Source organism: Eublepharis macularius, chromosome 4, assembly GCF_028583425.1.
Source record: "Eublepharis macularius isolate TG4126 chromosome 4, MPM_Emac_v1.0, whole genome shotgun sequence".
Taxonomy (NCBI): Eukaryota; Metazoa; Chordata; class Lepidosauria; order Squamata; family Eublepharidae; genus Eublepharis; species Eublepharis macularius.
The window spans coordinates 47,023,588-47,045,604 of NC_072793.1; the positions used below are offsets into that span (position 1 = coordinate 47,023,588).

A 22,017-nucleotide genomic window follows, 5' to 3' on the forward strand; every position below is an offset into this window, starting at 1 on the left:
AAAACCCATCTAAGGCATGTAAATGCCTTAAGGCAGAAAGTGGATGAAGAAGGTAAAAGACAATGCAGAGACTACAATCCTATTCCCTTAGAAAAATGACCACCTGAACTACACCATTATACTACTGTTCTAATCTCCTTATAAAAATGCCTCCTGAACATTTCTGTTTTGCACATTCTGCAAAATGATAGAAGTGTGGGTCCTTTGCTACCTAGCCAGGCATGCCAGTCCAAAGAGAATCCACCACAGAGAAAAAGTGTGAATGGGCAGATGCCAATCTTACTCATTTTCAGGTTGGCACCACTAGAAGGCTTAGCTCAGATGAGTGAAACTGTCAAGATGGGGCTTAGTAGGAGAAGCTGTCTTGCAGGTATGTGGTTCAAGGCCATTAAGGGCTTTGTTCAGGGCTTTTTTTCTGGGGAAAGAGGTGGTGGAACTCAGTGGGTTGCCCTTGGAGAAAATGGTCACATGGCTGGTGGCCCCGCCCCCTGATCTCCAGACAGAGGGGAGTTGAGATTGCCCTCCGAGGGCAATCTCAACTCCCCTCTGTCTGGAGATCAGGGGGCGGGGCCACCAACCATGTGACCATTTTCAAGAGGTTCCAGAACTCCGTTCCCCGCGTTCCTGCTGAAAAAAAGCCCTGGCTTTGTTGGTGATGACCAGAACTTTGAATTGAACCCAGTCACAGATCAGACACTCCAATGGAGAGTCTGAGGAATGGGTGTGACGTGTACATGCCTCCTATGGGTAACTAGGCTGTATCATGTGTACCAATCCGAGTTTCTGAGTTGCCTTATTAAGGCTAGACCTATGTAAGCTACATTGCAATAGTCAAACATTAAGGAAAACACAGCATGAATCCATGTGGCTAGACCAGCTGGCTCAAGATTATCTTCCAAAGAGGGTTGCCAACCTCCAGGTGGGGTTTGGCAGTCTCTTGGAATTACAGCTGATCTCCAGACTACAGAGATCATTTCCCCTAGATAAAGTCAATCAGTGGGCAGTCAGTCAGTAACCTTCATAGCTGAGGTGAAATTTGAACACAGGTTTCCCTAGACCTCAGCACTCAGACCAGTATGTTGGTTGTCCACATAGGCCACAACAGCCCTCCCTGGACTTCCCTCAAAAGTTTGGTTGCTGGAACATTAGGAAGATAGTTCAGGCCCATGGGGGACGGGGTAAGCTTCCCACCACTCATTTCCTGAGCTACTCATCAATGTTGGTGTAACAGAAAAGCTCCTATTACAAATTATGTATTCTTTGAAGCAATCAAATACTGCCCTCCTATACAGTGTTCCTTCTGGTTTGGTGATTTTGACGGCTTTCAGGATACATCTGCCATCAAGTGTGCATGCGTCACTGCTGACAAAGGAAGATTGAGAGGAAGAGGTTGTGAAACCAATGAGGCTGAACTCTTCTTGGAAATCCATCTGCTTCTCATTTTCTCAACAAAAATGCATTTTAATCTTAGAAAGCAATGATCCAATGATTCCATCAGTTCCATTGGTTCTTATCTTTTGAGCGGAAACTGCAGGGGTCCTAGAACTCTATAGGGTACATATATAGAAAGGTAACGGAGCCTTAACCCAAGTTTTTAAAAAGAAAATCTGCTTTGAAAGAAGGAAATTTAGAATGGAGAAGTGGGCGAGGGTGGGCGGGGGGGGGGGTACTCAACCCCGCCTAACAGTTCTCCATTCCAAATCACAGCCAGTGGTTTTTCCCTGTAGGCTTCTAAACATGTGCTCTATCCCTGCTGTGGGGAAGAAGTCACTGGAGGCATATGGAGTGGACCACAAATAGTTGGGAAAGGGCCAGGACCTACCACTTGCTTTTCTACAACTCACCCCCCCCCCCCACTCCCATCCTTTTTTCTGTTCCAGACTCTCTTCTCAATAAGCTGCTTTTCTTTTTCTTATTTTAAAATTGCAGTGCCGTGGCTCTGTGATACACATTTCCACACAGTGTGCTCTCAGTTCATAAGAAACACACCCCTGACACACCACCAATGATATTGCAAAGCCATTTAAACTCTTGACCTTTTCTTCACATTGCACTTCTTTTGCTGAAGCCAGAAAGCAGCTTTGGAGAGCTGAAAATGATCTAAGAAAGGCCTAATTTTCTCAGGTATATATAAACATTTCTTTTCTCCTACTATCAGCCCTGGCTAAGTTTGCCAGCTGTCATAAAGAAAAATGTCCTGTCCCTTTAATAGAAGTTTGATGGGACGTTATTTACCAGGGGATATTATTTACTTTCATGACATAAAAAGCTTCAACTGCCTGCCTGTTTTTTTGTTTAATTTATAGTTTGCCTTCCTCACTGAGACCCAAGGCAGATTATACTGTATGAGTCCATACAGTCCATTCCAAACATGTTGCAGAGATTTAAAATCCAATTCAGAGTGAAGAAATGCAAAAACAGAGCATAAGTAATTCTAAGATTGATATATTAAACAACATAGAAGCTATCCAGTAGGATCATACTTACAACAACAGAGAGTACATAGTAGTAATGTCTAGAGATGGGCACGATCCAAAAAAAATTAACAATCCAGCTGATCGTGGATCGGCGCCAGCGACGATCCCAAATTAACGATCCACACCGATCATCTCCCGTTCCCGAGCCGTGGATCGTGGATGCCAAAGCGGGGCACGCTGGTATTCCCAGCTATGTGGGAAGGTGGGTTGTGGCAGTGGCCAACTCTCTCAGTCTCTCTCTCTCTCTCCAAAGGCTAGCAAGTAGCAAGCAAGAGCTCTGTCCCACTCCACTGCTCGCAGAAAGTGAAACCCAGCCTGGGAGCCCATGGCATGGGTCCCATTCAGCAACACAGGAGGTCTGTGTTTGGCTGTCAGAGCTGCCTATCAGGGTTTGCAGGGATAAGATTAGAGTGCTCATGGCTACAGAACACCCCCTTCCCCCTCCCTCCCTGCCTCCCCTGGGTGTCTTCTCCCAACTTGTGACTGCTTTGCTGCTCCGTGGTTGGAAGGAAGCCCTGGTGATCAAGGAAAGCTGGGCTTCCATTCGGGTTTCCAGGGCGACAGAAGGAGGGCAAACAGAGCTCAGGCATTCCCCTGGCTCCGTTGCCAGGGGAATAGATTGCTGGCGCCTGAGTGTCTGGATCACCAAACCGAGCCCGATCGCCCTGATCCAGGCCTCTCCCAATCGCTGGATCGTTGGCCGTGGACAATCACGATCCGCTGGGTCACGATCGCGCGATCGCCATTATTGTGGGTTTTTTTCGATCGTAATGCGGATCGTGCCCATCTCTAGTAATGTCTATAGCCCTTATCCATTTACTTATGCATCTCCTTTGAGAGCATTTCCTTACCATAGCAACTTCACACAACTAGCTGAAAAGAGGGAAAGAAGCACTGGGGGAGGGCATGCTTAATATTTCCTCCCTTGAAGCTACAATTAGCATTGGGGGCCAGTATGTAGGGATAAAACCCAGCTGTAGTTAGCTCCTCAGAAGAAGGAAGATAAGTATACCACCTATGATATCTTTTCATCAATGGAAAGCTAATTGCTGCTAAAGAGGAGTGATCTATGGTGCCATCCTAAGCAGAGCCACACCTTCCTAAGCTTATTGACTTCAATTGACTCAAAAGGGCATAACGCAGCTTTGTCAATGTTAGAGCCAAAACAGAGGTTATGTTGTGAGTTTCAAAAGCAGGTACATGGAACTCCAATTCAAATCAGGACTGTGGCATGGGGGAGATTTAAGACCCTACACACACATACCGTTTTTCCGACCTGACACTTGGGCCAACATTTTCCCCTCCTTTTTAAGGGGGGAAAAATGAAAGAATTTTGCTAAATCCTACCACATACACTGTTTTAACGCTAAAATTCCAATTTCCTCTGATGTGCTTCCTTCCTGCTTGGAATGAAAATGCAGCCATCTATTTTCTCAGCCATACTAATAAAACGGGATAGAAATATTAAAACTGACACTTGTTTTTGTATGCAAATCATGTAATAGATGTATAATGTATAACTGGCCTAAAATGGCATTAAACGTTCTTAAATAAGTGAACAGAATGGGGAAACTAGCAAAGTAAAAAGGCAGATTGGAAGTTTCACAATGAAAAATGGTGTATTGATGCACTCCCATTGTGGGGCATATAAGGGCATATAAAGGCAGGCAGATCAAGATTGTAATCCAGGCATTTCCTCCTAGGGTGAGATGTAAGTTTTCTTGAGTTTTTTCTTTTTTCCGCTGATACAGTGAACACCACTATTTGCTTCTATGACAAAGCCTCTCTTCCCCAAAGCCAAGAGCCAGTCCTGTCTTCTCTCCAGCTCATCGGATCAGGAGGCACTTCAGAAGACCTTAAGGGACATCACCTTCGTGTCTGTAAGGAGCACCCGTACAGAAATAGCTGCTTGGCTTGTAGCCTCCTTCCACTCTCTAAGTGGCCCAGTGCATGCCATCTCAGACATTTTGTGATGGCACCAGCTACCTATTCTCAAAAGTTCAGAAATACATATAGGCTCAACAAGATCACCACTAATTAGATCACCACCCTAAGTAGATCCTGTGGTACTCCTCACAGTGCACAATTTGCATGTAAAAGAAGTACCCCAGCAATTAAACATGATAGGGCTGCCAACCTCCAGGTAGAGCCTGCAGTTCTCCTGATCTCCAGAGATCAGCTGATTTACAGCTGATCTCCAGAGATCAGTTGCCCTGGAGGAAATGGCAGCTTCGGAGGGTAAACTCCACAGCATCATGGCCTTGCTGAGCTCCTTCCTCTCCTCAGACTCCACCCTCCTCAGCCTCTGCCCTCAAATCTCCGGGAATTTCTCAACCTAGAGTGGGCCACCCTACTCATCATAAAAGCCCATGCTATAGTACTTTCTAATTAACAGATCCCCTCACAGGGAAGAATTCAGCCTGCTGCTTCAGATATATACAAATTCATAGGATGGCAGCATCAAGCTGTTCTTAAGCAGATTCTCCTGCTCCAGTGTTCTGCCAGTCATTTCACACACTCTTCTCTCCTACCTACCATGGCAAGAAGGATTTGGGCCCAATCCACCATTAAATAGATTAATTCAGAGCTTTTTTTCTGGGAAAAGAGGTGGTGGAACTCAGTGGTGGAACTCAGGAGGACTACACAATGATGTCACTTTGGGTCAGCTGGAACAAGGGAGGAGTTTTTTAAAGTTTAAATCGCCCTTGGCAAAAATGGTCACATGGCCAGTGGCCCCCACCCACTGATCTCCAGACAGAGGAGAGTTTAGATTGCCCTTCACACCACACGGTGTGGAGGCCAATCTAAACTCCCCTGTGTCTGGAGATCAGGGGGTGGGGCCACCAGCCATGTGACCATTTTCAAGACGTGCCGGAACTCTGTTCCACCGCATTCCAGCTGGAAAAAAGCCCTGGATTAATTTATCCTCTTCAAGGTGCAAAATTCTGAGTTATTATTGAAATGCTGCAAATTGTCTTTTTAAAAATTTAAACAGATAATATACAAATAACAAAACTTAACATAAAATAAATAGAGCATAGAAAGAATAGAAAAATGAAAGAGCAAAAGGAAAAAAGATGGGGGGAGTAGAAAGGAAGAAAAGGAGAGGGGAAAAGAGAGAATATAGCATAAAAGAAATACAAAGAAAAAAACATGAAAGACTTCCGATTTTCTCTGAAGCAATTACAAGTACAATTATGAAATTCTCTCTTACTCTGTTTGTTACAAAGAAAAGCTCTCTTTTTCCTATTTATCTTTTTTTTTCTTAATCATCAAAACCATGTTCATTTCTGTCTGTTTCTTGCAAAAAGTCTATGAAAGGCCACAAATTATCAATGATTTACAATGCAATGCCATCACCAAGCTTACACCGCAGTAGCTCTGCATGGCATCATACCTTTAGTTTCTTTGCTGCTATAGGGATGCTATTTAGAATCTTGCCTCAGGCCCAGGCACCAAAATGTTCCTGAGCAGAATTGGTTTTTTGACTGGGGGAGGCAGCAGATTGGATAGGCAGTAGCTGCATCCTTTCAGGGTACATAAACAGCACTATCTCTAGCTAAGTACTTGACAACTGTACCAGTGATTTAGGCACATTTTTCTTCCATCCCTGATGCTTACTCAGCTCACATTATGTCCAAGGTGTATGCTGGCACTCAGAAAAGCACTAAGTTAGCAAACAAGGCTTCACAATCAGTACAGCACAACTGAGCTGTTTCCTGCCACTCTGCATGGCACAGCACAACAACTGTCAAGTCAACATATGTGATATATCCTGCATAGCGGAATGCAGTGCGATTTCTTCCCCATTCAATGTGTCCTCTCTTTTTGGAGAATACTGCTTTCTGCACCCACTTTAGCATTAAAATGGCTTGCTAACAGCACAGGAAATTTCTGTTAATGATTTTCCTGTGATGACATGTCCCCAAAGAATGCCCTTTCTCTGTAGGTATGGATTCATGTGATTCAACAAACACAAATTTAATTTTCTAATAAAATAGCAATTAAGCATTTAGTGCATGTGAAAGCCCAAACATAGCGGATGTTCCACAATTTACCACAATACAGAATCTGTTATTTTTAAAAAGGAATGGAAACAAGAGAAAATAGAATACATGAAAGAGAAATGAAACCTGAGCCTGAGTAGGAGGAAAATCAGACCAATCCTTTTATTTCCATTCCAGCCAAGCCCAGGAAATTTCATTTTCTCAAGTGTGTATGTATAGGCCATGCACGACGAAGCAGAAGCAGCATGCAGGAGAGAGTACGATTCCTATGGGAATTGGCGCCCCCTTCCACCCAAACCAAAGGAAAAGCCTGGATATGTAGAAGGTAATGTTTGAAAAACAGGAGTGGGGTGTGTGATCTGTAACTGAAATAGTGATGTGTATGCATATGAGGGAGGAATGCTCAAAAGTGGATTTAGAGAAACCAGACCTAATCAGAGGAGTTAGCCATGTTAGTCTGTAGCTGCAAAGTAGTAAAAAGTCCAGTAGCACCTTTAAGACTAACCAACTTTAATGAGGCATAAGCTTTCGAGAACCACAGCTCTCTTCGTCAGATGTTGCATCTGACGAAGAGAGCTGTGGTTCTCGAAAGCTTATGCCTCAATAAAGTTGGTTAGTCTTAAAGGTGCTACTGGACTTTTTACTAATCCTAATCAGGTCTACTTGGAAGTAACTCAAATTTTATTCACTGGGGCTTACTCCTGGGGAAGGGACTGATGTCTGGGAGATGCTACCTCAGCTTCAAAAGCAAAGTTGGAGGGTAGGTAAATGGAGATCTGTGGGAAATAGGCCCAAAGGTTCCAGGTTTGTGTTTCCATCCATTTATATTCTTAAAATATATTTTCCAACTACTTTCATGGGGACAAGGCAGACCTGGATCTCGGGGAAGGAGGAAGGTACTCGGGTGGAATAAATGTATGTTGTCCACAATCACACCACAGAACCTCCCTCCCTACTGCAAGAAGCAGACAGAAAGAACCTGGCTGGCTGTGTGCCTTGCTTGTTTTGTTTCTAGTGGTGCAGTGGGAAGAGGTGGAAGACAGCCAGTGAAGGCAGCCACCACAGGCTGGTTGCCTCCACTTTCTTGAGCCAACCATCTTCTACTACTGCTGTCCAAGTTCAATAGCCCTGACAGAAGCCTTATGATCAGTAGCCCACTTGAGAAGAGACCAAAGCCAGCAGGCAGATTTGGAGAAGGCAGCATCTTTCTCTGTGAATGATTTGTCTTTGTGAGCAAAGTAGGTGTATGTGTGAGTGAGTGAGAATATGAGAGAGAGAGAGAGAGAGAGAGAGAGAGAGAGAGAGAGAGAGAGAGAGAGAGAGTACATCTCTTGGAGAGGCTCCAATTGATAGCTGTGCTGATCATATTATGGTGATCTATAATCTGTGGCTGTTCACTTCCTTGATATCTATTTTACTCAGGCATTGAGTTCTTGGTCACAAATTCTCTGACTAGAAACGCAGCCTCGGTGTTCCCCATGTGTAAAATTGTTTTCTGTAATGTCTTCACCATATTTACAGTATATATGTGATTTGGCAGACAGTTTGCAGATGGGCTTACTTGCCTGAGTGAGGCACCTTTAGTTCATAATTTCTGTTTATAACACAGTTGGAGTCCAGATTGTTTTAGGCTGAACATCATATGTAGATGGTATGGCTTAGCAGCAGGGGACTTGCAAGCACATGGAATAGAACAGAGTTCTCTGCGTGTGCCATCTCTTACCCGTCACACACAGCCTCTGACCATACCAGGTTCTGCAACTCACCGCAAAGTACTAAAATGGCATTAGCCAAGCTTCTTTAGCAGCAGCAGGATTACATAACGACATACATAAGGCAGTCAAGCAACTGTGGAACCACATTTGACCCTGTTTTCATCAGGCGTACAATCCTCCCTCCTGGATCCAGTTCAAGAGAACTCATTTCCAGCAGAAGTTGATGATGAACAGCACCAGTACTGGCTAGTCCTTTTGACCTTAGGAAGTGACCTCCCCTCATTCTCTTTCCAGAGCATGTTTTCTAAACCTGATTAGAGTTTTTGAAAACATTATATAGAGAACTAAAATGCTTAATTAGGTACTTTGCAAGGCACTGGGGTGCGAGGCACCTGAAGCTTTGGAAAGGTCAATGAAGAGGAGGAAGTCAGCATTAGATATGAAAACGTTACACATGCCATTTCTGTAGAAAAGGTGAGGGGAAACCAAGGTCAGTTTGTAGCAGAAAAAAAAGTCATAGGTTCCTTTATAATTATATCTGTATGCACCTTAAGTTAACTGTTTCCATCCCTCCATCTAGAGAAATTCGAAGACTTCAGAGACATCTATGACAACATTTCAGTTTCCCATGAAAATGAAGAACTAAAGGCAGAGGTTGAACCACCAGGCCAGAATCTTGAAACCATAACAGGTACAAACACAAGGATGCTTGAACACTGCTGCCCTCAGCTGGCTGAAATACATAAGACAGTTCTGGGCAGCTATTTATTCTTTCATGAATTGATACTAGGGGTGTGCAAGCCAAAAATTTTCGGCTATAGCCGAAAGTAGAAAGCCAAAAGAAGATTCTCTATCGTTAAAGCCGAAAGCCGAAACAAGAATCTCTTTCGGCTTTCGGCTTTCGGGATTCTTTCGGCATTATTTCGGCATTCTTTCGGCTTTTTTCTATGGGAAAATGCCTCCGTCTTCCAGGACGCCTGGAGGAGGCATTTTCCCACCGAATAAGCCCAAAATTGGTGGGGACCTTCCTCTAGCCCTTCTCTGACAACCACCCAAGTTTCAGACAGATTGGACTTTGGGGGGCCATGTTATGGCCCCCCAAAGCAGGTCCCCCCATCCTCCCATAAGAAAGCGAAGGAGCAGCATATTGTTAGCATGCTGCTGCTCATCTTTCTTCATTATTTCCTATGGGGAAAAAATGAAGAGGCAGGCTTCCTTTGCCAGGGGTGGCATTTTGCATGCAAAATGCCCCCCAGCCCTCAGGGGCCCTTCTCCCACCCCTCCTCCCACCCCCCACCAAGGCTCAGCCTGCTCCCACTTGGGGGGGCCATTTCATGGCCTCCCCAAGTAGGTGCTCTAATCTCTACCACTGACAGCTGGGGGAGGCTTGTGTTGCCAGGGGTGGCATTTTGCATGCAAAATGCCCCCCAACCCTCTGGGGCCCTTCTCCCACCCCTCCTCCCACCCCCCACCAAGGCTCAGACTGCTCCCACTTGGGGGGGCCATTTCATGGCCTCCCCAAGTAGGTCCTCTCAGCCCCTAAAGTCCACCCCTTACAGCCCCACACAAACCCAATTCCCCCCCAGCTGCCACACACAGACCCAAATCCCCACATTAGCCCCTCACAGACCCAAATCCACCCCCACCTGCCCCACACCCATAACCCCAGGAACAGGCTGGCAAAGGCCAGCCCTCTCCCTTTGTTCCCTATGCTGGGAACTTCTAAACTCTCTTTCCCTGGGCAATTCTGCACAGCCCAGGGGTGCCACAATGGTGGGCACACTTCTGAGTGCCAGCTGGTCCCTGTGAAAGAGCACCTGAACCACAGACACCCTCCCTCAAATTCCCCCACCACCTACAGAGATGGCTGGCCAGCCAGCCCCATTGTTCCCTATGATGGGAACCAACTGCACAACAAAGAATAAAACAAGAACAACACAAAATAAAGTTTTAAATTTTTTTTTCTCCCTTCCAAAGTACAAGTAGGCAAAGCATTACGACACATTACACCAGCAGTCCCCCCCACAGAAAAATAACACAACTCACTTAACATCAGAGAATCACAAAGCACGATTCCTGTCAAAAACACTTTATTTCTTGAACAGCTTTAGGTTACACAGCAGGGGGGAACACCAAAGGGCATGGCAGCACTATCTTACACAAAAATAACACAACTCACTTAACATCAGAGAATCACAAAAGCACAATTCCTGTCAAAAACACTTCATTTCTTGAACAGCTTTAGGCTACACAGCAGGGGGGGAACACCAAAGGGCATGGAAGCAGTATCTTACACAAAAATAACACAACTCACTTCACATTAAAGAATCACCCCAAAAATTGCTGTCAAAAGCACTTTATTTCTGTAACTGCTTTAGGTTACACAGTAGGAAGGCACCACAGAGCAGGAAAGAAGTGTACTACACAAAAATAACACAACTCACTTCACATCAGAGAATCACACAAACACAATTGCTGTCAAAAACGGTGAAGTGGGTTGTATTATTTTTTGTAGTACATTGCTATCATGCCCTGTTGTGCCCTCCTACTGTGTAACCTAAAGCTGTTCAAGAAATAAAGTGTTTTTGCCAGGAATTGTGTTTTTGTGATTCTCTGATGTTGTGAGTTGTGTTATTTTTGTGTAAGATAGTGCTGCCATGCCCTTTGGTGTTCCCCCCTGCTGTGTAACCTAAAGCTGTTCAAGAAATAAAGTGTTTTTGACAGGAATTGTGCTTTTGTGATTCTCTGATGTTAAGTGAGTTGTGTTATTTTTGTGTAAGATAGTGCTGCCATGCCCTTTGGTGTTCCCCCCTGCTGTGTAACCTAAAGCTGTTCAAGAAATAAAGTGTTTCTGACAGGAATTGTGCTTTGTGATTCTCTGATGTTAAGTGAGTTGTGTTATTTTTCTGTGGGGGGGACTGCTGGTGTAATGTGTCGTAATGCTTTGCCTACTTGTACTTTGGAAGGGAGAAAAAAAAATTTAAAACTTTATTTTGTGTTGTTCTTGTTTTATTCTTTGTTGTGCAGTTGGTTCCCATCATAGGGAACAATGGGGCTGGCTGGCCAGCCATCTCTGTAGGTGGTGGGGGAATTTGAGGGAGGGTGTCTGTGGTTCAGGTGCTCTTTCACAGGGACCAGCTGGCACTCAGACGTGTGCCCACCATTGTGGCACCCCTGGGCTGTGCAGAATTGCCCAGGGAAAGAGAGTTTAGAAGTTCCCAGCATAGGGAACAAAGGGAGAGGGCTGGCCTTTGCCAGCCTGTTCCTGGGGTTATGGGTGTGGGGCAGGTGGGGGTGGATTTGGGTCTGTGAGGGGCTAATGTGGGGATTTGGGTCTGTGTGTGGCAGCTGGGGGGGAATTGGGTTTGTGTGGGGCTGTAAGGGGTGGACTTTAGGGGTTGAGAGGACCTACTTGGGGAGGCCATGAAATGGCCCCCCCCAAGTGGGAGCAGTCTGAGCCTTGGTGGGGGGTGGGAGGAAGGGTGGGAGAAGGGCCCCAGAGGGCTGGGGGGCATTTTGCATGCAAAATGCCACCCCTGGCAAGACAAGCCTTCCCCAGCTGTCAGTGGTAGAGAAAAGAGCACCTACTTGGGGAGGCCATGAAATGGCCCCCCCAAGTGGGAGCAGTCTGAGCCTGGGTGGGGGGTGGGGGGAAGGGTGGGAGAAGGGCCCCTGAGGGCTGGGGGGCATTTTGCATGCAAAATGCCACCCCTGGCAACACAAGCCTCCCCCAGCTGTCAGTGGTAGAGATTAGAGCACCTACTTGGGGAGGCCATGAAATGGCCCCCCCAAGTGGGAGCAGGCTGAGCCTTGGTGGGGGGTGGGAGGAGGGGTGGGAGAAGGGCCCCTGAGGGTGAGGGGGCATTTTGCATGCAAAATGCCACCCTTGGCAAAGGAAGCCTGCCTCTTCATTTTTTCCCCATAGGAAATAATGAAGAAGATGAGCAGCCGCATGCTAACAATATGCTGCTCCTTCGCTTTCTTATGGGAGGATGGGGGGACCTGCTTTGGGGGGCCATAACATGGCCCCCCAAAGTCCAATCTGTCTGAAACTTGGGTGGTTGTTAGAGAAGGGTTAGAGGAAGGTCCCCACCAATTTTGGGCTTATTCGGTGGGAAAATGCCTCCCCCAGACGTCCGGGAAGACGGAGGCATTTTCCCATTGAAAAGCCGAAAGAAAGCCGAAAGAATCCCGAAACGTTTCGGCTTTTTTCTTTCGGCTACCCGAAACGTTTCGGCATTCCCCGAAACGTTTCGGCATTCCCCGAAAGAAGCCGAAACACTTTTGTTTCGGCATTCTTTCGGCATTCTGAATGCCGAAACGCACATCCCTAATTGATACATGTCATGAGAAAGGTTGTTTCAATCGATTGAAGCAAAAAGATAAAAAGCCTACTGCTTAATCATACTAGCCGTATTATCAACACTCCATTCATCTGCACAATGTTCTGTGTCTCAGAAGTGATCTCCTGCCCACAACAGACACCAAAGAGAAGACTATCTGCAAAAGGGAATGAAGAGACACAAAGCTGATAGTTAAAAGGAGGAGCTGTAAACTGCACATTGTACCTGTAATTCTATCTCACTATGTTTAAACAAAGGAATTGTTTTTTAAATTAAATTGTAAGAGCCAAATTAGATCATGGTACTATGAAAAACTGATTTGTTTAAACCTGGCTCTGCCTTAATTGCTTATAGCAGAAGAGGAAAGCCTGATTTTTAGAACAAAAGGCTTGTGTAGGTAGTGTGCTAAACTCCTCTCCTTCCTAATACAGTTTAAAATGCTTATAGTGCAATCCTAAGCAAAGTTAAACCTTTCTAAGTCCCATGTTATCAATAGGCTCCGAAGGGTGTAACTTTGCTTAGAATTATGCTGCTTATCAAATACTTTTCTTCTCAGTTTTGCTCCAGTGCCAGAAGTGAACTTGGCTGATAAAAACCAAAGATCTGTACTATTTTCTAGTGTTGTTTTTTCTCCCCATAGCTCAATCCACCTTTCTTCAAAACCAAAGGAAAAAATGCTGGGGAAACACTATGGCTGCACTCTTGGTCCTTCTTGGTGTCTGTCTCCTGACTGACATTGTTCTTCTCTCACAGCGTAAGTGCAAACTACTAGGTGAAGCAGCTCCAAGTAATGAAAGCAACAGGAGAGTGGGACTGGGAGAGGGAAATCTGCGTTTGTTTTTCTCTGGATTAAAGGGGAAAGGGCCAGGATGGAATGGCATATATTACACCTGTAATGAGCACAACCAGTGTTCCTGCTAATGTGAGTAACTGAACAATTGCTCATAGATTCTGACTCCTCTGCTCATAGCTTCTCAGCTGTAGCTCACAGGTACTACACTCAGGCAGCCCTGCTCTCCCACTCAGCTGGCGCCTATGGGTGGGCCCTATAGGGATAGAGCAGGAATAGACCCTCGTCCCACTTCTCTCCTCCCTTCCTGCCAGTGGCTGACTTGGCCCCTGGGGTGGAGCCAGAGAGTACCTCCAGCCGCCACTAGCTTTCTAGCCGGGGAACAGAGCTGAGCCAAGTGATGGGGCCCGGCCTGACCTGTGCAGCCTGAACCTGCTGGAATCCCCTCAGCCTCGGAGAGCGGAGGAAAGGAGACAGCACCTCTGCCGCCACCATGTTGAAGATGTCATTTAACTCAGCCTTGAAGCAGAAAGAGGCTGGCAAGAAGGACAATGAGGAGGGGGAGGAGGGCAGAGGGCTGGGCCAGGTGCTCATCATGTCCGCTGATGGCTAGATGAGGAGGAGACGGACGTTGTGGTGCTGAAGGAGGCTGGTTGAGCTTTGCTGTTGATGAGTACTCCTTTTTGAGGCCTTTTCCAAAGTAACTTTTACAGCCTGAAATGCAGACTCGGCCAAGAACTGGATCTGGCCACCCTCTCTTGGCAAGCCAAGCATCTCTATCTAAAATGAAATCAATGGATGTAGTTCGGAGAAACTCTGCTTAGGATTGCCCTGGTGGGGGGTCATTTTAGCGTGGCTGCTTTGGGGATGGCTCCAGCTTGGCTCTCTTGTTTTTCTTCTTCTCTGCAGGCTCACAGGCCTTCTTCGCCCACCCTGCCCCAAATCTGTATCTGAAGCTAAAGTGAGCCTCCAAGGCCTGAATTGCCTTCTCTCCTGCAGCAGAAACTGAGGGAAGGCCTCATTGTTCACAGGGGAGTCTGTAGGTGTAGAATTAAACAGGAAGCCTTAACGATTTTGCAGGATTTTAAACCAGTGGCACCTTAGAGACCAACAAGATTTTCAGGATATGAGCTTTCCCAAGTCAAAGCTCTCTTCTTCAGATATGAAGAAAAAAGGAACTTTGATTCTCAAAAGCTTATACCATGAAAATCTTGTTGGTCTCTAAGGTGCTACTGGACTCCAGTCCTGCTGTTCTATTGCAGACCAAGATGGCTACCAAACGGATATTCTTTGGGTGCCACAAAGACTCCTCTTTTGTTTTGTACAAAACCCGTGGTTACTGGCCAGTTCCGGAGGTTTAGGTTTTGATCCTGTTCATGTTAACTAGCTTGCAACCTGCTAACGGGCCCAGTTTTAGGATATTCTAATGATGATAGATCGAAGCATTCTGGAAATGTTTCCTCCTGTCATCCTGATTGGTTAAAAATTACGTTGTTTTCTGTGTGAGCCACCTCAAGCAGCTCTCTGTACAGATGGTACATAAATATTCTAAAGAAAAACCCAAAGCTTACAATTCTGTATTTACACATCCTATCCCTCTGAGCTGCAACACTGTGCAGATCTTAGTTATTTGCCTCAGAAAATTGACAAATGGACTTCAGGCTATTGAAGTTACATGCACAAAGTTACTAAGGCGCCCGGTTTGCCATTCCTGAGCTTCTGTCTGAAATAAAAGGGATAGATGAGCCACATTTTCTTTGTGACGTGGAGAAGAATAGAAGTCTGAGACAGCTTTTGTGTGTTTTGTAATTGTCTAAAGCACCATTGTTCCAAATGTTGTATGGTGTTAGATTTCCAGGTGCTTGTATAGGGTAATGGCTAACTGCCTGATCTGAGAAATCCACAGAAATCCACACCTGAACCACAAGAAAGCCAGTCAACAAGAATGTAAAACAAAAGTCCAGTTGCACCTTAAAGACTAACTTTTATTTCAGTCTGAGCTTTTGTGAGTCACTGCTCACTTCTTCAGATGTGGAAATCAAACTTAGAATCCTTCTTATGGGGCAGGTTGGGCTGGGTGGGGATTTTAAGATCAAAGATGAATTCTGTCATGAGTCAAGAGCAGATTCATTCTGTGGGAAAATGTAAAAATGCTTCTCAGGTTGATTTCCATATATATCTGAAGAAGTCAGCATTGACTCACAAAAGCTCCTCTTGAAATAAATATGCTAGTCTTTAAGGTGCTGCTAGGTGTCAGCTTTATTTTGCAGCAATGGACTAACACAGCTGCCCCTTTGCAATCAACATAAACATACCCATTTTTATTCAGAAGTATACTCTAATTTTTGTGGCTCTTTCACCTAATGGGACTAGGTGGACAACTGGTTTATTGTTAATTTGTTTTGATTGTAATCAAAATGGATTATATGGTTTTTGTTTTTGGATTCTACAGAGGCTAGAAATCAATGGGCTTAGACTGAAGTTATTATTCTGTAAATCTCTCCACCTACCTGTTGCAATCTTGTTAGAATAGAAAAGACTAACATGTGTCCAGGATGGGAGGCAGACCCTAGCCCATGTTCTCAGATATATTTAATATTTGTATATCAAACTGTTGGGAAGGAGAAGTATTAATAACTTTACCTGCAGAGTAAAGCCATGTATGAAGCCATGTATGAAGGACTGCTTGCATTGTTGTTCTTAAGCAAGAATGAATACCAATTAAAGTAGTTTGTAGTTTATATGTTTTTATGTTTGTAGATTGAATTTTTTTTTTAAAAGGCATGCTCAAAACATTAATGCAAATTGTTGTTTCGGCTCACAAAGGAGATTTTTGGCTCAGTCACAACACTACATAGCTTAGAGGGAACATTGTGTGGATGCTCCCCCTGTAATACAAGAGCTTCCAGCTTTTGTACTGGGGGAAATGATCATGTGACAGAAGCCAGAGTGAGTAAACATAATTCGATGGTTGTTGTGGGTTTTCCGGGCTGTATTGCCGTGGTCTTGGCATTGTAGTTCCTGACGTTTCGCCAGCAGCTGTGGCTGGCATCTTCAGAGGTGTAGCACCAAAAGACAGAGATCTCTCAGTGTCACAGTGTGGAAAAGATGTTGGCAGGTCATTTGTATCTACTCAGGAGGGGTGGGGTTGAGCTGAGTCATCCTGTAAGAGTTTCCCAGGGTGTGGAATGCTAATGGCGGGAGGCTTCACTGTATCCTGAGGAGATTCTTTTGCATTGGTGCTTGATGTGCTAATCTTCTCTGCAGGGCTATTGTCGGGTATAGAGTGTTTTGTTAGCCTGGTGTTTTTCAGAAAGCACACATTAAACATAATTCCTTTATCAGTCAATCAATCTCAGTCATATTCCTGATTTCAGAGATTACAATGGAAAAGAGACTGGTCCCTTGGATACTCGTAGTGCCACTGGGGGTGCGCTAAGCCTGACAGAACCAGCAGCCTCTCTAATTAAGAGAAACAAGGATTTTGAAGGGAAACCCCGGAATTCTTCATGGAGCGGCAAGAGAAGCAGCCTATATTTGACATGCCTGTTTCTGTTCTAGATGCAGTGATGTTCTCAAAGCTTACGAAGCTGAATACCAACTCTGTACAAGGCAGCTGCGAAGTTTCAGATGCCTCTGTAATGATCAATGAGTCAACAATGTTTTTTGTGTCAAAACTTAAAATTATAGAAAACCAAATTGATAATATGAATAAAGCAATTGATAACATACTGAAAGAAAAAATATCCAGAATAGAAGGAAAGCTGACTGTGTTGCAAAATCAATTAGGTAGGTATGAGAAAACTGAACAACAATGAAGAGAAAAGCAGAACAAAATTTACAAACAGAACCCTGTTTGTAATTAAAGCATATTTGATAAACAGAGGTGCCATATGGGAAAAGGGGGGAACCGTCCATGTGCACACATCCAGCATGACTATCATTGCCATGAGCAGGACGGTACACAGCAATAGTACCAGAGCTTTTTTTCAGCTGGAACACAGTGGAACTGCGTTCTGGCTCCTCTAGAAAATGGTCACGTGGCTGGTGACCATTAAACTTTAAAACAAAAACACCCTTACTCCAGCTGACTGCCAACAGTCAGCTGGAGCAAGGGAGGGAGTTTAGATCGCCCTCATGCCGATGCGGAGGGCAATTTAAACTTTAAAATCCCCCCTTGCTCCAGCTGACGCCAGGGTTTAAATGCCCCTTGCGGTATGGAAAGGGGCATTTAAACCTCACTGCCTTGCTTGGGCTGCCTGGCAGGGAAGTCCCCGCCAAGCAGCAGAAGCCGGGGTTTAAATGCCCCTTTCCGTGCCGCTGCACAGCAGCACAGAAAGGGGCATTTAAATCCCGCCAGCTTGCTTCTAATTCTTTAGAGCTAAGCCTGGCCTCCTTATCTTTTGTTTTTATATCCTCTGGGAAGTGGCTCTGCCCTGCACAATGATGTCACTTCCTGGAAGTGATGTCATCGTGTGGTCCCGGGAGCGCACATGCACTTTGCATGCGGACATATGGTACCAGTGAGTTCCACCACCTCTTTTCCCTGAAAAAAAGCCAGTATCAGCACCTTTTGGGGGGATCTCCCAAGTCCTAAAGAGGGAACTCATTGCAACCGTACAGATGAGTACCACCAGTACCTTTTTAAAAATTAAAAAAGCACTGGCCAGGAGTTCTTCCCATTCAGGGGTGGTCTTACTGACTCTGGGCCCTGGGAAAAAATACCAGGATGAAGCTCAAAAATCACTTGCCCCCAGCCGCTGCCCCCATTATTGGGGCTAAGCAAGGGCCCCATGACAGATTGGTGGGAGTCGTTACTGAAAGCTGCCTACCTGAGCCCCAAATAGGGCAGGTACAAGCAATTGCTGCTGAATCATTTGCCTGAGCCCTGGACAGAGTGGCCGCATGTTGCGGTCACCATCAGTAGGTGGCCTGAGCCCCAAATGGGCAAGGCACAAGAGGAGATGGCAGAAGCCTCCTCATTCTCTGGGTGGTTGTGGGCTCTGCCTCTGCCATCATATTATTCTCCTTCAGCATAGATACTGGGCTTCATCCCTTCTTAATTTTAGAAGGCAACTGAAGACCAACCTCAGAAGCTTCGTTTGAATTAGTGGTACTGATTTGGGCTGGTTAGTGATTTGCTGATTTGGGTTGATTTGCAAATTGCATTTTGGTTTATTTGTTATTCCTGGTTTGTGTTTTTTTTATTCAGGTGGTTGGATTGATGCTTTTTATTGTATGTTCAGCTTTTTGTTGAGTATTTAACTTTTTAAAAATTAAAAGCAACTTGGAGAGTACTACTGAAAAGACAGGATACATTTTTTAAAATGATTGATTGATCCCTCGGGAGCACCTATATGTCTGGCTATCTCAGATCTCATTGGTTCTGCATCCTGACAATGAATGGATTTAACATTCCCATTCTGTGCAAAATTAGGTGCGTGCCTAAGCCCAGACTGAGTTCAATAGGTATGAATTTATAAATGGTACATTTCTGAGACTTTTTAATATATTCTATCCTACGTAATGTAACTTTTCAGTTTCAAGGGTCTCCAAAGATTAAGGCATTCATTGAGAATGACTGAGATGAATGAGGAATTCACAGAATTCTACAGTATAGAAGGAAAGGGAGTTGAGTCCAAATGTCCATTGTCCCAGTCTTTTGTGTTGATCATCCCTTCCCCGCCTGCCACTGTTGTTTGACCTGTACAATATTTCTCTCTTCCAGATGCTGATGGTTTTCATTGGCAGGAATTTCAAGGGAGCTATTATTACTTCTCACGGAGTGCAAAAAAATGGGGATATGCCAAAAACTTCTGTGCTACGGTTAACTCCCGCCTGATCATTATTGACAGTAAGCAAGAGCAGGTAAATTGCATTGTTGAATGGGAAGAACAGTCCAGCAGTTCAGTCTTTTGTTTTCTCTTAACCCTATTCACCCCTCCAGTTGGTAAGAACTCAGGAATGCCATCTTCCATCTTCTGATCTTAGCTTTTCCCTGCCCAGAATCTGGGAGAAGAATTAAGAAACCAATTTGCTACCATCCAACTTAGGAGTAACCTTTAGGAATTCTTTCCATTAATTGGATTTGCCTTTAAATTATTGTCAACACCGTGAGTTGTTAGAATTACAGGCCACATATTTCATACGCCTAGGATTGAAGAAGATGCTTATTTTTCCTCCTAGGATTTTGTGGTTAGCAAAATGACCTCATCAGTCTGGCTTGGTTTGAGTGATGCAGTGAAGGAGGGACAATGGCATTGGATTGATGGATCACCTCTGGAACAGCAACAAAGGTATATTGATGATGCCCAAGTCTTCCTCCTTCTTGTTCTGTGCCACTTAAGAGGAAAACGTGGGGGACAGCAGTGTCAGAAACTCCAGGTTCTGATCAGGAGCCTCATAGTCAAAACCTGGAGCCACATAATCAAGAACCTAGACCAGACAGCTACCTAGAACTGTGTGCGCTCAAGCCTCAGTTTTTTCAGGCACAGAACAGAATTATTCTATATGCTCCTGCAAATGGCAAACCATGTATGTATGTATGTATGTATGTATGTATGTATGTATGTATGTATGTATGTATGTATGTATGTATGTATGTATGTATGTCGTTTATAGTTCACATTTCTCACTGAGACTCAAGGCAGATTACATAGTGTGAGATTAGTACAATCAATTTCAAGGCCATTTCCATAAACAATGCCATAGAGTACAAATACAAACCAACCAGGCTAAAATTTGTCACAGTTAGTGAGAAATGAGCTCCCATGAACTGCTGGATCACGAAACATGAACCGGCCCGAACAGTTCATATTTCAGTTTGTGCCCACCTCTATTAGACAACATATAACTACCCAGTAAGATCATACTTGAAGTCCAGGTAGCACATAGGAGCATATACCCAGTCCCCACCTTGGCTCAAGCCTCTAAATCCAGCTGAGTCCTGCTCACAAAGATCATGACCTGGAGAACAGACTTCTAATCTGAGTTACGGTTAGGGTTAGGGTCACTATGGTTGTCCATGGCCCTGGCCAGACCCTAATAGACATCTGAGTTTGGAGTCACAGGAAGAGTGCCATTTATTCCATGATGAAAGGGGAGGAAAAGCATTTTTATTTTACTTTGAACCAGAGGTATTTTTGCCTGCCCCTGGAGCACACAATCCAGTGTTAGCTGGTGTGTCAACAGATGGCCCTACTTTGAGTCTCTTCCAGTTCTCTAAGACTAATATTGCAACAGGCCATTTGTGTGGAGATTTCATTATTCAGCACTTACTGAATTTTTCTTTTTCAGTTTCTGGAAGCAGCAAGAACCCAATAACAGTGGTAGTGGGGAAGATTGTGCTATACTTTGTAAAGAAAGCAAATGGAATGACATTGCCTGTGAGACAGATATCTACTTTGTTTGTGAAAAGACAGTAATTCTGTAGGATGCTTACAGTGAATCTCCTCATTCTAATGTATACTCTTAACTGATTTCTTTCTGCAACTACAGCAATATATTCTTTAAATAACTGCAGTTATATGGATGAACAAGACCATTATTAGTGCCATGTTTGTTGTCCAGATGGGGTTGTACTGTTTTCTGATGCCCCATATATGGAGCTGTATGCCTTTGGCTAACCTTCCCTGTGGAAACAGCTGCACATTCCCATGCTTTATCTTTCCATGATTTTTTCCATTTCTTAAAATGCATTGTCTCATAAAATTAATAATACTAAAAAGATGGTATTGCCTATATAATGTAGGCAAGCTTGGCATTTTCAATTATTATTGTGTTATTATTGTTCTGCAGGTCATTATCCTAAGCATTGTGGGAGAGAGTACATGTACATTTTATTTTTAAACATGGCTGAGGAATAAAACACAAATAAACAGAATAATACATTTTTAAAAAAAATGAAGTTAGAAATTCACCTGATTGGCAGTGCAGGCAAGACCAAAGCTAAAAGTCTTATTTGATCCTCAAAGGAAAGGTGGGATATAAATATTTTAAGACAATATTATAATTGACAATATGATAAGAAACTAACAAGAAGCACAAGGGATGAGATGTCCCAGTCTTCTCGGCATCCTGCTCAGGTGTATTCAGTGAGGCTTGATCCCAAGAAAAAGTTCTTAGTATTGATCGGCTAGTGTGACCTCCATGGTTGACAGCTAAATTCTGTTGAAACAGATGGGTGGACAAACACATCCATGCGATACTTTGGGTGTCCAGTAGCCTTTTTTTTCTTAATGAAAGGAAATAAACATTACATTATGTTTCAATTTTTACAAATTTTACAAAAATTTTACAAATGTACAAAACTTACAAAAAATATATTTTTACAAAATAAAAGTAATTTCCACATACAGTTTTGAATAAGTATGAACAGAACATTTAACCAACACACATGCACGTACCAGCCCACCATCAAGTATTTCAGTTCAAGCATTTTTTTGCTATTGGGACGTAAAATTAACATGAGATAGTTTTTAAAATATGTTTACCAAACAAACAAAAGACTAAGAGTCTCTCTACACAAGACATCTGACACATGTTCTTCACCTGTCGGGAGATGCAGTGTTAGCCGGGAAGCATAGTTTTGAAAGACAGAGCCAGCAGAGATCATTCCAGAGGGGACAGATTCTCTCACAGCCCTCCATCGCCTCTGGTGTCTCTCCTTCTGGAGCTTTTGCCCTT

General features: G+C 44.2%; 1 protein-coding gene across 1 annotated transcript; it reads left to right on the forward strand.

Moving 5' to 3' along the window:
• Positions 1 to 6,706: 6,706 nt before the first annotated feature.
• Positions 6,707 to 20,764, forward strand: LOC129327578 (hepatic lectin-like). The gene is made up of 6 exons (XM_054976332.1): positions 6,707 to 6,809; positions 8,780 to 8,890; positions 16,894 to 17,121; positions 19,061 to 19,200; positions 19,519 to 19,628; positions 20,629 to 20,764. Exons 1-6 carry the CDS (start codon positions 6,707 to 6,709, stop codon positions 20,762 to 20,764), a joined length of 828 nt encoding a protein of 275 aa, XP_054832307.1.
• Positions 20,765 to 22,017: the final 1,253 nt, after the last annotated feature.